The following is a 17750-nucleotide window of genomic DNA, read 5'->3' as shown; positions in this document are numbered from 1 at the left end:
ACGGAAGTTTTCCCAAAATCTGTCACCCCGAAATCGGGCACCAGGGTAAAAAATCGGGAAGCCGCATACGGCGGTCGAAATCCGGTGGTCGCTTCTTTCCTCTCCGCCCGCGAAGGTGTTCATCGCCGACCACCAGGGGATCCTTTGATTGTGCTCGCATCCTTTGACCGGTGCTGTTGCGCCCGCGGCAGGGTCGGCCGCTGCATCTCCAGGCCGACAAGCCCTTACAACCTAGCGGCCATATCCTCTCGTTGCACCATTGCCCCGGGGACTTCTATTGTGCATTAACTTACTATATAACATTATATTTTTAGTAATAATTACTTTAATTTGGAATAACTAACAATAACTAATTTTATAATAATCTAAATATTAAATCTAATTAATTTAAAGTAAATAATTAAATATATTTGAATACTTCTATATATAGCTATTTTGGAAGTATTGGTGAATTATACCAATATTAAATTATTATTTTAATCAAATTTTAAAAATAATATAAATGCTCGATCAATACCTCATCAAAGCTACCATGAAACAAAAACAACTTATGAAGATTAATATTTATGAAAATCTTGCCCTAATGCTAAGTCATTACTCGGAAAGAAAGAAAGGTCAACTTTTATCGATCCACAAAAGACCTTACCCTACTTGATGCCTCCTTTATATATATGTAGTATCTGATGCCTTAGCCATTTTGTAGACAACTGTGGCCAATAATTTTTTAAAAAAGATCGAATCTTCTCTTCTTGCATATAAAATATCATGCCCAAAGTTATCGAGGTAGATACGATTGATACGCGTCAATAGGCCGTTCGTAAGTTACTAACCAAACTCGAGTTACATTAAGTTGTTTGTGGACCAAAGACATCATGACTTAGGTTGATCCTATCTTTGAGCTAGCATGAGCTTGAGCCCAATCCACGCTTGAACTTACGATAACCTAATTCAACTAGGGTCGAATTGCATCAAGAAGAATTTGACCCATGTTGTTCTAGCCTAGTTCTAGCATAAGCTTGAGCCGGATCGACTTGTGGTCTACGAATATGGTTGTGCGAGTCTACACATAACTTAAAACCATGCTAAGCTATGGATTGAATCAACAAGTCTAAGCGATAAAAGATCGACTTTTTGTGCTCCAAAGGTGAGAGCTAACTTAAGCAACACAAGGTCATCTAAGAAAGAAAGAGAATTGACAAATTTTCGGTGATCTGAAAGGTAACTATCGAAGGCACAACTCGCATATATCGGGAATTTACAATCTTTAAAAGCCATATAGACATCAACTTCAGTTTAGGATTGTCGTAAAATACCGGCAGTACTAGCAGTCATCACACACCATGTACTAGCAGATAGTTTAAGGTAGCATAAGGCACACCATTGATGTTCACTTGGACTCGCTAATTATTCGTCTTTACCATCAAGAGACGACTTATAATCATACTGCACAAACTCAGTGCAAATGATCCCTCTTTCGGTAAACGCCGACACGAGCATTGGTACGAGCTTAGCAAGCATGATCTTAAACCCAGTGGAACAGCTTTTGCAACAGGTACTGGTATCCTCTCCGCATTCGTAAGCACGCCCGACTTGCGAGCCCTCCAAATATGCCTTGCAGGCATTGAGAATGTGAGACGATCTGCGAGTGAAGTGCTCCTGCACGAGTGCTTCAAAATGCTGCATTTGCAATAACCCAATAGGAGAGCATTGAAGGTGTCATTCAGGTGGACAGACGAAGGTCATATAACCATTTTGCTACTGTAAACATAGTCAGATTACCTTAGGGGGCTTGCGCAAGATGTATAACATAGACTTGCATGACTGTAGGAAAGCATTCTCGTTGTAGGTAACAGAGTTCTTCTCACCCTCGACTCTTCCAATCTGTTCGTCGAATCCTGCCTCATTGAAGTAAGGCTTATCGTTGAGCACGAGTGCCTGAAGTGATAGCAGCACTTGAAGAACAGTGGAGTTCTCAGGATGCCAGACTTCGCTACCACTTCCTATCCATGTCTTGAGGAGACTAAGACAAACCTTTCCTGATTCATACAAGTTCGGGTTTAGTCGAAGCCCCCCAGAGATGTAGTGTACAACCTAATACATTCAGTAGAAATGAGTGTTTCATAGAGTTAATCAGCACTAAAAGCTGAGTCATGAAATGCAAATAGAAGTTCATGGCCAAGTGAAGGCAATAGAAGGATAGAGCAAATGAAGAAATAATCTCTAGAAAATTTCAAGAAAGTAAACAGTTGTAATAACTTGAAAATGCAAGTGTAATTTGTATTTCAATGTTTTCACGATAAGTACGACTTTGTTTCATTCGTAGCTACCACGGTCTTTTAGAACTTAGTCAAAACTACGACTTCATATCAATGCCCAACTGAAATCAAAGCATTAGCCTAACAAGAAAGCCAAACAAAGTCTGGCTAGTTAGCTTGTAAGGTGTCAAACTAGCAATATCAGTATAGGCATCAAATGTTGATGGCTATCAATATCCGATGCCGTCAATGCAAGGATATCAAATGTTTTATGATAGTCAAATGCCACATGATGGCTATCCCCATCTATGCCCATTGGACGAGTCTCCTAGTGCAGAGAGACATATATTCTGGTCTTGTGTTACGTATATCTCAATTCCCTTAAGGAGCATGGGTGTGAAAATCCATATCAATATAGGTATTAGAAGATTCAAAAACATAGGAGATTGGTTGAATCGACAATATCCGAATCAGTAATTTTTATATTAATTAACTCTTAATATTATTGAAGCGAAACATTTCTTTCAAATATTTGGTAATTTCATTTACAATTAATAAAATAATAACCATATAATTGATAAAATCAAAATTTAATACAGAATTTGGAAGTAAAATTAATAGTACCATATCAATATATTAGTAGATAATTAGTCATTATGACTTATTAAGAATCTCAGTAGATTACTGTTTATAATAATATCTAATAGATCTAAAAATGTCAAATAAATATAAATATAGATTAATATAATTATGTTCAGATTAAAGTACTTCGGTATGCATGTTAATATGATATGCATGAATTCAAGTATATCCACACAAGTTACTTGCCTAACCTGAACTGTAATTTGGATTTAATCTGCAGATTATTATCTCTTTAAATATGATGATTGACTTAAAACAAACTAACAATCATTTGCTTTCCCACTAAGGATTTATACGAAATAAGTTGTGCCAGTAAGATTAAAGAAAAGTTAAACAGAATACTCACTGGAGGTTCAAAAGGATAGTCTGAAGGAAGAAAAATATCAAAGAAGAATAGAGAATCATGGTAGGGGGTTCCAGGTGCGCCAATAATAGATGCCCTCAGAAGATCCATTCGTTCCTCGTAAACTCTGACATAGATCGAATCTGGTGCATAAAAGCCATCATTAGCAAAGTAGAAGCAACATGTAGATGTGTGGCTTTCCAATTGGTTTTAAGACTAATATGATTCACTTTCTGAACTATAGTAACAAACTCACTGGGTGAACATAAGTGTGTTTAATTTTGTTACATTTATGCAGTAAAGTTTGTGAAAATGGAAAGTTGCAAAATTACTTCATTTTACAAATAACACGGATATAGATACTGGAAGATTTATGCTTTTTTCAAAAAACAGATAAGAACAAGCACAGTTTTAGTTAGAAAACATAATAAAATAGAGTTTGTGAAAGAAAAAAGGATGCTCTATAGTTCCTGATTGACCAAGTACTAATTCTCTTCGAGTGAATAGAGAAACTGTAACTCCTAAAAGATGGGATGAATTGCAACAAATCTCATCATTATGAGAAGGTTAAGAAAGAGAATGCACCTGGCAAATCAACTTTTAAGGCACACCATTCTTGTTGCACTCTCTTAAACCAACCTTTCTTGATCTGATACGAGTGGCAAAAGAAAATAAACCATATAACTGTGTGCTTATTGACAGATGTATTAACTTTACTAAGTAACTGTGCACAAACCTGAGACAGCATCAATGGATTGCTAGTGCCTACCACAAAATGATGATCTGAGTGATCATTCACAATATCAAATTGTTTAAATTTTCTAGGCTCATCATTGGTGTGCACGAAACTCAGTTCTTCAGTTTGTTCGATCTCCTGCACTTGCCATTTCAAATTACCAAGGCATGTATCAGCTGGTTCAGTCTGAAAATCTTCTGCCAAATTGTTATACTGGGAAGCATCCTTCTGTAAGTAACCAGAGTCTGAGAATCCAAAGATAAGGCAGATAAAGATAAAAGATGATAAGACTTAACTGAACTAGGCAGAGTTGAGACAAGGGATTTGAATAATCTAGTAGCAACATGTGTGAAGAAGTCAAAAGCCGCCCTCGGAGACAGAAGCAATGCAGCTTTCCAAATATCTTCCATGCAGCTTTCCTTCATAATTTTCTGGAAAACATAATTTTGATAATTAAATTCTTCCCTTCCATGAAATATCTTGGCATGGCAAGGGAGGGCACATGAACAAACATGTTTATTAAAGAATGGGTTTGGACCTGTTGTTTTATACTCCATGGTTGTTTCTCTTGATCATTCATTTCTTTGTTAGCATTTAAAGTGAAAGACTCCATGGTAGATGACGATGTCGAAGTACGGTGAAGAAGTCTATCAAGTCCATATATTTCAGAAGGTATAACCTGAAATAATCCAAATTACTGATCCTGTTAGCAGAGATACATTGATGATAAGGAAACAAAAAAAAAAGAAAGAGAAAATAAAAATTTCTTTACTTGTATAAACATGTAAGATAAGTCTTGCTCAGGAATTCATTAGCAAGGGGGAGGGAAGGACAGAAGAGTCCGTGGGAGAGTAAGAGGAAGAAATTTCCCGAATCAGCATGGGTTAAAAGGTAAACATCATGGTGAGATATTGGAGGTAGAGATGAACCAAGGAAAGATTATCCTCAGCCCCTATAGGGGAGCTTCCTGAATGAATGAAAGCTTGATTATGCCAGCAAGCTTAATTGGTAAAGGGCCTTTCTCATTGTTGTCAAGATCTCGAATCTTGCCATCACCTATACCACTTCCAGTCTAGCAAACCAAAGGAATGAAAACAAGCCCCTCCTATCACCGCCAAGTCCTCAATCCATACAGGCACAAAAGAAATCAGACCAGATAGACAAACAAAACAAGTTGGGATTTTGCAGCTAAATTGAATATGCTCAGAAGTATAAGCCAAGTCCAAGGGAAAAACTAATAAACAATTTTTTAAAAAAAAGTTGCTTAAAAAATAGTGTTGCTTAAAAACCAGAAATATAAAATGAAAAGAAAATTTTGGTAATGATTAAACAGATGTCACTGTTGACAGTCAGTCATACCTTGGAAATCACACCATTAGCCCATTTAACTTCAATGAGTTCATCCTTGAAACCAATAACATTTCCTATGCATGATAAATAACCTTCGACATCCATATTATGAAATTCAACAATTGGCTTCTCAAGAATCTCTTTCTCATAGGATAATCTGTCTACAGCACCGGCCAAATTGTTTCTTTCTTTCTGATCACTCATTTGTGCATCAAGCATATTTTCTTCCACTTGGTGAAAACTAGGATTTTGCTGGAGAACAACATCACCAATGGAAAAGGATAAATCAGGGTGCTCGATCAGTTCATAAACACTCATAACCTCAGTGGATTCACCACTAACATCAACATTCTTGCTAAATTCTGAGAGTATCCATTTTACCTCCACAGTCTGCTCACTCGAGTCCACATTTTTCACAATTCCAAACCGTTGGGTTCCTTGAACATGAGCATCTTCCAATGTTACCTTCTCCATCACAAACTGTTCTGGCCAAAAATCATGATCACCAAGGTTGCTCACTGGAGACAGGGATTGAGGATCTACTCCAACTGATTTTTTGCCATTTTGCCACAGAATATCAACCTTGCTCTTGGTTTTGGCAATCACATACATTTGTGGATTTTCTATATCCAATTCTTTCTGCATCTTTGATAAGCAAATAGGAGAAGTTAGAGATTCTGGCTTTTCTGTAGCCATGAGCAGATTAACACAATGATCTACTGGAAGTTTACACCAATCACCAAGTTGCCAATTAGCATGAGGAAAACATGATAACAAAGTAAGAGCCTTTGGATTTTGAATATGGCTAGGAAATGAAGAACCTATGCCCTGAAGCAGAACTGAAGCAATCCAACTAACATGCACTTCTCCTACCTCCACATTGCGGATAATACCTTCATTGTGATTTGCTTTGAGTGAGCCACACAACCACAATTTAGACTGGGACATTGGCTGAAGATTAATCTTCACTCGCTGACCTGGATAGAATGGAAATGTTGAATCTTCAATGATTGGAGAAACAGGTGTTAAAACTTTTGAGTCTGTTATCACCATCTCATACTTAGTCCCATCATTCAACAGAATAGTAGCAGCATCATAAACTCTTTCAACCCGTCCAAGCCATGGCCCACAAACTACAAAGTCTCCATATGCAAAGGACCTCGGCCTAAGGAGTTTCTTGCTGTTTATATCTCTTATGAGAGCACCAGAATTTGTTTCCAAGTCCACAACTAGATCAACATCTACAACCCGTCCCAACTGTCCTGAGGGATCTGTTGCTGAGCAAACAATTTCACCAATTGTAAAGCCTCTCTCAAATGCAAGAAAGTCATCTATTTTTCCAATGCTCTCGTCTAGACTAGACAAGATGCTTCGAGCATGTTCACCAAATACCAATTCACTGCGGTCCTGGTCCTCACTGTCACTTGTTTCAGTGGAGGCATCACTGTCTGAGTCAACAAAATTAATATCCATTTTCCAAGTACCTTCACAAAGCTAACAAGGCAGAAAGATAATTCTGAAATCAATAAAAGCTGATCATGGAACCTTACCATCAACAAGATTATATACTTGAAAAATCTGTGATTTACAAGATCCTATGTTTTTCTTTTCAAGAAAATATAATAAAATAGCCGTTTTTATACAACCATACAGGATAATGTGCTTTGAAATCCATATTATAGTATGCATCAAAAGAATATGCAATGAGATAATACTCTGGAGGGACAAATATTATAAATAAATTGTTTAAGTTGTCATACCTTTTATCATCATAAAGTAATAGAGAAATGAAAAGGAGAAAAGGAGTGTTGTATTACCTTCAATAAATTTTGTTTTAACTAAATAGATGATAAGGACAGCAAGTTGATCTGTTAAAGTTAATCCCTGATGTTCTGCAGTCCATAGCTACGGTAAAGACCTTATTTTCCATCCACATGAATAAGCTCCAGCGCATGATGGTAAAGACCAAAAACCAAGATAAAGAAGCAGGAGCCTACAACATCTGATTCTGTAATTGCCAAAGGTTTGCCCCCAAAGAGCTAATATTTACTGCAATCTGCAAACAGAGACTTGCCTAACAGCGTTGATATTTTCTGTAAACTGCCAAAGGAGATTTGCCCAATAGAGCTGTTAATTACTATAAGACGCTAAAGGGGAGTTCCCCAATAGAGCTGTTAATTATTGTATGCCAAAGGAGATTTGCCCAGATAAGCTGATAGTTCTTTTCCCTACGAAGTGAAGTACCAAATTGCCAAAGGAGAATTGCCCAATAGAGCTGTTAACTACTGTATGCCAAAGGAGATTTGCCCAGATAAGCTGAAAGTTCTTTTCCCTACAAAGTGAAGTACCAAATTGCCAAAGGAGAATTGCCCAAGGAAGAGCACAACAAAACAAGCTGAGTACATCTTGACAAATATGATTTGACAAGAATAGCAGACATTTTATCCATATCTTTTCTAGCAGAGGCGATCAGCCCACCAACCCAGTGAAATCCTCATACCGTGGTGGTTAGTAGATGACACTTCAGAAATGCTGATAGATATACCCAAAGTACTTTTTTTGACCAAACAATGCCATAGGAGATTTTTTTTCCAAAGAAGGCAACGCACTCAAAGTGTCTCAAACTACCATAAGAGGAGAATACCCAAATAAAGATTTCACATTGCTGGCATCACTGGATCAGTCAAATATGCGAGACCAACCTGAAAAAAATAACCATGTTGTAGAATGTGTTATTAAACAGTAGATTGGAGGAATAAAACTAAATTACTAATCTAGAAACAGCTTGATAGTACACTGTTTTTTGTATTAAAGGACTAAAAACTGCAAGAAAAGGAAGGTGCCTTCTTTTTCAGAAAAGAAAAGAAAAATTTTAAAAACATGAGGAAAAAGAATAACAGACCAATGGCGAATCAACATATGGATCACGACAAACAAAAATGACGACAAAAAACACTATATCAGGAGAAAGAGAGCGCAATATGAAGAAAGCATTATTAATTCCAGAAAAATGGACACGAATGGGGAGGAGATTCACTGAAGTAAGAACATAGTTGCTCAGAGCTTTGCATTCAAGTACAACCAAAGTCCCCAAATCACACCAACTCAAATGGATTACACAAGTTATTATACCAAAAATAAAACCTATTTGTTGTCCCGCACAACTCTTCAATCGATTCTTTTTTTTTTTTTTACTTTTCCAAAAGATTAGCTATTTTCTCTTAAAATTAAAACCCCAAAACCAAAACCATTATGCAGAAAACAAAACCGAAAGTCCTCGTATTCCTCAAAAAAGGACATGCGATCTGATTGATTAAATGGTAAGAACAAGATTTCTAGTTTATTTGGCCCCAAAAAAATCGTTGGTAAAACAATCGCGTAATAGGAAGCAGCCTCTTCCCCCCAATTTAAATCCAAGAAGAAGTCATATTTCTAAAGAATGAATTCGAACTAACAAACGTTCTCAACTAATTCACCCAAACGAGTCTCGGAACCGTTCGCAGGCGCGCGGACAGCTAGCACACGGCCAAAAAAAACATTTTTACACAAAAGATCGATAAAACAAGCACAACCAATCAATCATCCGAAAACCCCAAAAGAATAAAAGAAAAAAGATCAAAAAAGATGCAACGCCCGTGCGTAAGCTTAGAGGCGTACCACTCGAACCTGCTCCGGCACGGAACCCAAGAGAAGACAGCGGGAGAGTGAAAAGTAGGTCTTTTAGCGAAGAGGCCCGACCCCTCTCCAAACCCCACCCATGGCGCCATCCGCAAAGCTGCCAACCATGACCCCGGACACCAGAATTGCAACCAACCCTAACTTAACATGCAAATGCCCCCCTTCTGGATCAAGATTACTCTCCCCCGCTGCGATCTCGAACTGGCTTCTTCCCTGCTCGTCGCCGGCGCGCTGGCTTCGTGGCACTCGAAGCGGAAGAAGGCGATCTGGATTCCTTCGGCTCTTCTTTATTTGACTGCGTTTTGTTGATAAATTTATTCCATTAAATTTAATAGTTTTTAAAATATTGTTTTTAAATTTTACAAAACACCTAGAAACCTCTAAGAAAATTCAAATTAAGAAAATATTTCTTTTTAGAAAAAAAATTAAAAGGTCGATCAGATTATTAGAATCCTCAAATAATATATTCTAAAAATATTCTTATTTTAATATTGTTTTATCACCTACAAAGTAAAATAAATTGATTTAATTTGACAAATTAATTTTTGATAAATTAAAATAATTTTAATTAAATTAGTACAAAAAATTATATGAAAGTGTTATATGTATAATATTTTTAATTAAATTGAATTTAAAAAATAATTTACTTTTAATATATTATAATAGTTGGTGGGCATTATTTTTGACTTTTTTATTTAAAAAAAAAAGAAAAAAAGGTGCCTTTGACAATAACTAAAGGCATGCTTTTGATAATTGAGGATGATAATAACCTGTCAAAAATCAAAATAATAAAAATAATTTTTTTTAACTAACTTGATTATCAGAATAACTCATCGATTAAAATTATATTTTAAATTGTCTTCTTGCGAAATACCTTTTCTCCACAGATAAAAAAGATAATGGAGCACTAACTTAATCTTGATTGTTAATGTTAGAGGTGCTCTCATAATGCACACAACTATTAAAGAATAAGGAATGCTCCACTTTAATTGCCATTATCTCAATGACATCCATCATAGCCCAATTTAATTAACTAGCTATAACACCTCTTAATCCTTAATTATGTTATGTTAATAGCAAAATGATTAAAGGATTAGATGAAATCATCAAGGTCGTGGGGCCGAACTAATTAGAGTGCAAGATGAAATCATCAAAAGTTTGAAATGAAGAAGATGCTTAGAATATGCATCAACTTGTGAGTGCATATGCCATTGGGCATCATGACTTGTAAGTAAGTTTTAGGCTCTGTTTCCTTCGAGGTGTCGATCGAGGAAGGAAGGGAATCCATATGGAAAACAAATTTTTCGAACGAAGGAAGAGAAAGTAAAAGAGAAAGAAAAGGATTGTAGAATATTTTTTCAACTTTTGCATTGGGTGGCAATAGGACTTTTAGGGTGGAAGGGATTGTAGAGAAGGCCCACCACCAATTGGTTGGGTGACAAGTCGAAGAAATATTCGAATTTATTTTCGCCATTGCTAATGGTCGAGCAACATTTGGAGGTCATGTAATTTGTTGTGAAATATTTCACTTTTCTAATGAGTCGATTGAATTCATGACTATGACAATTCTACTATGTTTAAGAAATAAGAGATATTATGGATGTATTTTAGACTACATGTATGATTCGACATAGTGAAATCTAACAAACTATACTATAGTGATCACGAACCTCATGCATCTAATGGTATCGAAGCGCTTGTGATCCCGAAGAATGATATTGAAGCGCTATAAAGTTAAGGGGGCGTTTGGTTTGGAAAATATTTTCCATTTTCTGTTTTTCATTTTCTATTTCTAGTTTTCCATTTTCTGATCTAGTTTTCAAAAAACAGAAAATGCGTTTGGTATGATATGCTGTTTTTTATTTTCTAGAAAAAAAATTGAAAAAATACATTTGGTTCGGTAATCTAGAGTTAACTATTTCCATTAATTGTATTTTTTTTATTTTTTACTAAAAATAAAAAAAATTAATATAAATATTTAAAACTAAAATATTTTTTAAAAAATAATAAGATAATTTTATAGGTTTTAATAAAGCCTATTTAAACTATCCCAACTATAGTTAGGAGTTAATTATTAAAATTTGAGTAAAGCCTAACTTAAAAAAAAAATCGCCCTCGCTCGCGCGAGGCCCGCGCGCGGAGGCGTCGTCGGGCCTGCGCGGCGCCTCCGGTGGCGTCGTTGGGCTCGAGTGACGCCTCCGGTGGAGTCGCCGGGCCTGGGCGGCGCCTTCGACGGCGTCGCCGGGCCCGTGCATCGCCAGACCCTGACTGTGCCCGCGTCGTGTTTCGCCGAAACCAATGTCGAATCTAGAATTTCCTCTTGCCGTCTAATGGTATCGAAGCACTTGTGATCCCGACAAATGATATTGAAGCGGAAGCTATTAAATCTTAAAGTGACACATCTAGGGCTTTAGCAAGTGAAGCAATTTTCTTAGACAAATGATGCATAGATTATCTAAGTAGAAAGTGTTTCAAATAGTTGATTATTATTTTTTTTTCTCAGAAACAATAAAAAAATTAGGATTTGAATTTCAAATGAGATAAATATTTTAAAGATCGACTTCTAAATGCGCATAAGTTTATCTAAAGGAGCACATGTTGAAAAGACATTAGAACAAAGCGTTAGCAAGTCTGAAAGTGGAAGACATTCTTTTCAAAGTGGAGGCATGTTAAACAAACAACAATAGAGAAAAGAAGAATGAATTAAAAGCTTTTCCTAAACACCATGAAAGGCCATATCCAGTACTTTAGAACCACCCAAAGAGCACAATGCCTAGTGCTTTTCATGGGTCTAAATAGGAAGGCATGTGGAGAAACTATTGCATATGGAAGACAATGGCCACCACAAACAGGAATAAAGATCTTAGTCGATGAGAACAAATAGGAAAAGATGAGATGATCATTGCAATATCCAATCAGTCACAATGAATGAATGCATTAACAATGATATGGCATTGTATTTCTCTTTACATTATCTGAGACCATTGGCCAGTGAATCCAGTAAGGAGTGACTGTTGAGGGGGTGATGTCAAACGATGATGATCGTGAAGAGAGATCCTGGTAAGCTATTGAAGGTTTCTCCAATCACTAAGCGTTGCGTATCTATAGATAAACATCTAGTGGATCAAGTCTGACAACCGTATGATTGCCTCTCCGTTCGACTATGATGTTGTGTTTGAAATTATTCGTAATAACTGTCAATGGGCTCCCGTATGATATAAGTCCCAATTGTAGATAAAGAAATAAAGTAAATGAGATCAGGTTGCCTGAGTGAGTAGCTGAGTTTCTGGAGTCGAGGAGTCTGAGTCCTCTAGGATTGTGTGGGTCAAACTGAGGGAGGAGTCGGGTAACCTGAGTCCTCTGATATTCAGGTGAGCCAAGCTGAGGGAGTCGAGGAGTTTGAGTCCTCTAATGTTGGGTGAGCCTAGCTGAAGGAGTCAAGAAGTCTGAGTCCTTTTGGGATCAAGTGAGTCAAGCTGAAGGAATCGAGAAGCCTGTGTCTTCTGGAGTCTGGTGAATCAAATTGAAAAAGTTAATTTGATCGGTGTTTTGACTGTAAGGAATCCTATGTGACAAACAACAAAATTCGCAATGAAAATAGGATTCCGACGAACGATCCATGCGAAAGAAAACTTGTACGAAGTTCGATTTATCTATCTAATAGATTTATACCTTTGAAGCGTGTACTTCGCTTATCCTGCTCGTCCTCGATTTGTCGGATCTCTTGCACGTTCAAACGTCCATGGCCTCTATGCATATCTACATGAACATGATCTCAAGTTTCGAAGAAAAATCGCCTTTGTGGTGCTAGCCACACAAGGAGATTCGACCAAAAGGAGGAGAAAGAAAAGGGGTGTTTGACCAAGAGAAAGAAGATAGTTCAAAATACCTTGTCCCTTTGAAAAATACAAGAAAAACCTTTTATATTCATATCATTAATTTTTAGCCAATTAAAACTTAAATAGAGCACATGTTTCTCATATTGGCTCTTCATCTTCTCTTATCCAATGAAAAAAAATTTTTTTGATCTTCTTCTATTATTAATTCATTAAACATTTTAATGAATCAATATCTCATTCAAATTTGGTTGAGTCTAATCTAAATGAGTCTAATTCAAATTAGGCTCAATCCTATAATTCAATGAGTTAACTCAATTAATCCAATTTGGATCATATTTTAGTCAAACTAAAATTAATCAATTTCGAAATATCGTGTCCTTTGTGTGTGACCCAATAGGTTCTTATAATATTGGTAATGTGTCTAAATCGCTTTAGACACATAAGCAATGAGTGACATCTAGCAATGCATCATTGCTACCTAAGTGATGAGAAAGTCGATATCCGACCTAACTTTTTCGTGACTACTATAATGTATGATGATGTCCTTCTATATCCTCGATATCTAGATTGATCAATGAGGCATAGACTGTGTCATCCTCGATATCAATCTTTGTGTTTCTTGATCCTCGAATAAACTCACTCAAGCAAATGAGCTCAATATCTCATATTAACTCATTTGAAACATGATTATACATTTAGTAGTCCTACTTAATCAAGGGACCCACAGATATCACTCCCGTCATATGGGAGGGATAGATCTCATCTACACCACTCACATCCCTCCACATAATTCGTTGCATACCCAGTGATCACTTTTATAGTCCACCCTGTTATGGGTGATGTTTGACAATACCAAAGTACACAACTCCTTATATAGGAAACCGTAGTGACTTCAAGTCTAAGCACTATTCATACCAATAGTCACATGAGAAAGTTTATGACATTTATATAACGATCCATGAAACTTTCTCATGACGAATCAATTCAGTATATATTCTCTAATATATATCCATGTGTCAATGTGATATCATATATCCATGACTTGTAAGATCAAGTAATCAATTGACCTACATACTAGTCTCAATGCATTAATATTGTCCTTGAATATTAATATTTGATTAAGAATAGTTAAGAGTAGCATTCTCTACATCATCTCACTATCAATTCAACTAATTGATATGATGTAAATTAGAATATACTACTTAAGAACATTATTATATTTAGTCATTTGACACAAATATGAAATAAATATAATAATCAAAATTTATCCTTTATTAATAATAGAATATAAAATTTCTATCCCTCAATTCATCTGATCAACTAAAATTTCATTTCAATGCAGTTAGGGACACTGGAAGATACTTGGAACAGAGACACCTCAGATTCTAATATATTCTTGAACTGCTCTCTACTGGTGCGACTTCTCAGCATTTGCAATCCCATTTCCTTTAATTCCTCTGTCATCTCCTTTTGATTTAAGAGAAACTCTTCAAATGTCTTGTCGGGCATTCTCATTTGTAAATCAATTAGTTCTACTTCTGTAGAGCCATGGAGGAGCAAGTGAGCGTCTTCAATGGTGCTCTCTATATGGGTAGAATCTGCACTTATGTCAAACTCGGTATTGCCGTCATTGCACTTCTTCAGGAACTCGGTTAACATCATAGTTGACGATTGAACTTTCAGATTGAAGTCGAGGTTGAAGATTATGGTGTCCTCGTTGTAATAGGGAGAAATAAATTTATCAATCCCGTTTTCTGCTGCGAATATCTGTAGATCAAAGCAAATTCTGTTATGTATCGATCAAAGAGAACAGTTTTATGGATCGGATCTTCTCTCACGTTTGGAGGTTTGCAAGAATTCAGCAGGAGCCAAGCGACTCCCCTTGGTAAAGCGGCTCCGAAAAGCTTCCTCAATGCACCTGGAGGATCTGTCGGCGGATGGACGGCGAGAAGGAATGACGCGTGCCGGACCTTGGGCGCTTCGATGTGCAGCTTGTTGACGACGTCGACGGCGAGCGATTCGAGCTTTGGGCCGCGGATGTCGATGGCGCCGATGGCAGGGATCATGCAGAGCAGGGCTAGATGCTTGATGGAGGCGGAGTGGATGCATAGGCTGTCCATGCGAAGCCGATAGCAAAAGAGGAGTCGCAGAGTCTCGAGGAAGGGGCAGGAGGCGAGGAGGTTGATCAGGAAATCATGACTAAGGACGCAAAATTCCATTTTGAGGGAGGCGAGGAGGGCGCAGCCCAAGGGCGAGAGGGGGCGGCGATCGTCGGAGTCTTTCGACACCCGGATTCTGTCCAAGGAGAGGCTCCTCAGCGACTTAATGCCGAACACGCCGCAATCCCCGCCTCTGAGATTCAACCATCCATTGCCAGAGAGTTCGAGGATGAGGTCTTGCACGCCCGACTCGGCGACGTAGTCGACGAGAACCTGCTCGAGGGGTTTGTGTAAATCGGCGACGTCGTCGTGGAAGACGACGCGAAATTGGCGGATCAGGGCACAGGGGAAGGTGAAATCTCGGCGGTTGTCAGAGCCGCCGGAGGGGAGCCCAACCTCGAGGCGGATGGTGTCGAGTCGGGGAATGGAGGGGAGGAGACGGTTGAAGCGGGTGCAGACGGCGGAGACGGCGACGCGCTGCTTGATGGGAAGGAAGGAGAGGATGGAGATGAGGAGGTCGTCATGGAGGGAAGTAAGGCGGTCCTCCGGTGGATCTTCCTGTTCACACCGGGGCTTGTAGTCGTCCATCAGGCGAGCAAAGGCTTTCTTTCGCCGGAGGCCGACGCTATCTAAACGCAGTGGCCGCCGGTAATTACGTTATGGAAAAAATTATCTGTTAACTAATCTAATAAATATAATATATAGAAAAAAAAATACAGTTTTAAATATTTTGAAATAGCAATTACGAATAAATCTCATGAGAAAAAGTGGTTATTAGATTTAGTTTATTTCCGGTGACTCGCTCAAACATTAGAAATAAGACTATTATGGATAAAAAAAAATAATAAGTGATTTTGTACTATATTGTTACCTAATTGACGTTGTAATTAATATATGTAAAATAAATAAATAAGTTAATAAATAGTTTAATTACTCTTCTCATCTGTTAAACCCTGAATACGATCGCCTGATGGACCATTACAAGGGGCGGCGCGAACAGGAAGGGACGCCTGGCGGACCGCCTCACTTCCCTCCACGACGACCTCCTTATCTCCATCCTCTCCTTCCTCTCCGTCAAGCAGCGAGTCGCCCTCTCCGCCGTCTGCTCCCGCTTCCGCAGCCTCCTTCCCTCCATCCCCCGACTCGACGCCTTCCGCCTCGACGTCGGGCTTCCCTTCGGCGGCGTCGACGTACACAAAGAGCTCACCTTCCCCCGTGCTCTGATTCACCAATGCCACGTCATCTTTGGCTCCGCGTATATACCCAAATCCCTCGTACAGCTTGTCGTCGACAACCTCGTCGAGGTGGGCGTGCAAGACCTCATCCTCGAAGTCTCTGGCAATGGATGGTTGAATCTCAGAGGCAAGTATTGCTGCTTGTTTGACATCAAGTCGCTGAGGATCCTCTCCTTGGACAAAATCTGGGTGTCTGAATACTTCGATCGCCCCGTCTCGCCCTTGGGTTGCGCCTTCCTCACCTCCCTCAAAATGGAATCTTGCTTCCTTAGCGATGGTTTCCTGCGCAACCTCTTCGCCTTCTGCCCCTTCCTCGAGACTCTGCAACTCATCCGTTGCTATGCGTTCGAGATCAACACGGAGAAATTAAGCTTCCACTCCGCCTCCATCAAGCATTTAATCGTGTTTCAGATCGACATGCTTCCCTCCATCGTCGCCATCGATGTCCGCGCCCCACAACTCGAGTCGCTCATGGTGGACGTCGTCACCACGCTTCGCATAGAAGCCCCTAAGGTCCGGAACGCGTCGTTCCTTCTTGCCATCGAGCAGCAGGCAGATCCTCCAGTTGCATTGATGAAGCTTGTCGGAGCTTCTTTTCGAAGCCGAACCGCTTGGCTCTTGCTGAATTCTAACAAAATTCCAAACGTGAGAGAAGATCGATCATAGTCCTCGATCAAAGCAGACCTTCTTAATTTTCATGCATGTATACTCTCTTTGATCGATATATTACATCTATGCTTAAAGAAATTTGTTTTAATTGACAGATATTAGCAGAAACCGAAGGAGTTGATCAATTTAATTATCCGAATTTCAAAGAGTACGCCATGATCTTCAAGCTCGACTTCACTTTGAAAGATCAGTCGTCGACTACGATATTAACCGAATTGCTGAAGAAGTGTAATGACTGCAATACAAAGTTTGATATACATGTAGATCCTACGCGAATGCAGATGATGAGCAGCACTGAAAAAGCGAGGGATGACGAACACTTGCTCCATGGCTCGACAGGATTGGAATTGATTAACTTACAAATGAAGATGCCGACGAGGATATTTAAAGGGTTTCTCTCAAATATAAAGGAGATGAAGAAATTTATGGATACGGGATTGAAAATGTTGAGAAGGCGCATCAGCAAGAAGCAATTGATGGATATATTAGCATCCAAGGAGTCTCTCTTCCAAATATCTTCTAGTATTGATAACTGTATTGAAATGAAAATTTAGTATTTTGTTATTAATTTTTAAAACAGTAAATTTAGTTGTTTGGATAAATTTATTTAGTTTTATTAGGAAAAATAATTAGTGTTGTGAATTTATAAAAGGGTATTAGGAATATATATATTAGTTGCATGAACAAATTAATTTAAGAGTGTTTGTTTTTCAATTTTCAAGCTAAGGCCGATTTTGAGTCAAATTCATCCTAAACCCTAAATTTTATTTCCCCCTTAAATCATATATTTTGACTTTCATTATTACCTCCAAAAAAAAAACATTATTTCCCCCTTAAAAAATCT

General features: G+C 38.2%; 2 protein-coding genes and 1 pseudogene across 4 annotated transcripts; 1 reads left to right on the top strand and 2 right to left on the bottom strand.

The window, feature by feature from the left end:
• Nucleotides 1-1212: 1212 nt before the first annotated feature.
• Nucleotides 1213-9269, bottom strand: LOC141831005 (putative ubiquitin-conjugating enzyme E2 24). Of its 3 annotated transcripts, none has more exons than XM_074718455.1 (10): nucleotides 8984-9269; nucleotides 7144-8028; nucleotides 5336-6842; nucleotides 4515-4655; nucleotides 4273-4407; nucleotides 3977-4204; nucleotides 3826-3889; nucleotides 3244-3383; nucleotides 1780-2091; nucleotides 1213-1677 (listed from the first exon to the last, which is right to left on the bottom strand). In XM_074718455.1, the coding sequence occupies exons 3-10, from the start codon at nucleotides 6797-6799 to the stop codon at nucleotides 1405-1407; spliced, it is 2757 nt and encodes a 918-aa protein (XP_074574556.1). In that variant the 5' UTR covers nucleotides 6800-6842; nucleotides 7144-8028; nucleotides 8984-9269; the 3' UTR covers nucleotides 1213-1404. The 3 variants fall into 3 exon arrangements, with proteins under 3 accessions (XP_074574556.1, XP_074574555.1, XP_074574557.1); XM_074718454.1 differs by having other exon boundaries at nucleotides 5336-6820; XM_074718456.1 differs by having other exon boundaries at nucleotides 3977-4189; nucleotides 5336-6820.
• A 4894-nt stretch (nucleotides 9270-14163) lies between these two features.
• On the bottom strand, nucleotides 14164-15590 carry LOC141831159 (uncharacterized). Its single transcript, XM_074718577.1, has 2 exons — nucleotides 14682-15590; nucleotides 14164-14610 (listed from the first exon to the last, which is right to left on the bottom strand). Exons 1-2 carry the CDS (start codon nucleotides 15588-15590, stop codon nucleotides 14164-14166), a joined length of 1356 nt encoding a protein of 451 aa, XP_074574678.1.
• A 382-nt stretch (nucleotides 15591-15972) lies between these two features.
• Nucleotides 15973-17460, top strand: LOC141831161 (uncharacterized; annotated as a pseudogene).
• Nucleotides 17461-17750: the final 290 nt, after the last annotated feature.

The sequence above is a fragment of the Curcuma longa genome, chromosome 6 (assembly GCF_044706935.1).
Source record: "Curcuma longa cultivar G26 ecotype Majalengka, Jawa Barat chromosome 6, ITB_CL_G26_1.1, whole genome shotgun sequence".
Lineage (NCBI taxonomy): Eukaryota > Viridiplantae > Streptophyta > Magnoliopsida > Zingiberales > Zingiberaceae > Curcuma > Curcuma longa.
This window is presented reverse-complemented; position numbering and strand designations above follow the sequence as displayed.

What these genes read in the sequence shown, in the direction of transcription:
- LOC141831005 (XM_074718455.1), bottom strand. Translation starts at nt 6,799, where the DNA reads ATGGATATTAATTTTGTTGACTCAGACAGTGATGCCTCCACTGAAACA. An exon ending in ACTATCCTTTTGAACCTCCA is followed by an intron (nt 2,092 to 3,243) that starts GTGAGTATTCTG and finishes TGAATGTATTAG; the next exon opens with GTTGTACACTACATCTCTGG. An exon ending in TCTTGCGCAAGCCCCCTAAG is followed by an intron (nt 1,678 to 1,779) that starts GTAATCTGACTA and finishes TTGCAAATGCAG; the next exon opens with CATTTTGAAGCACTCGTGCA.
- LOC141831159 (XM_074718577.1), bottom strand. Translation starts at nt 15,590, where the DNA reads ATGGACGACTACAAGCCCCGGTGTGAACAGGAAGATCCACCGGAGGAC. An exon ending in ATTCTTGCAAACCTCCAAAC is followed by an intron (nt 14,611 to 14,681) that starts GTGAGAGAAGAT and finishes TTTGATCTACAG; the next exon opens with ATATTCGCAGCAGAAAACGG.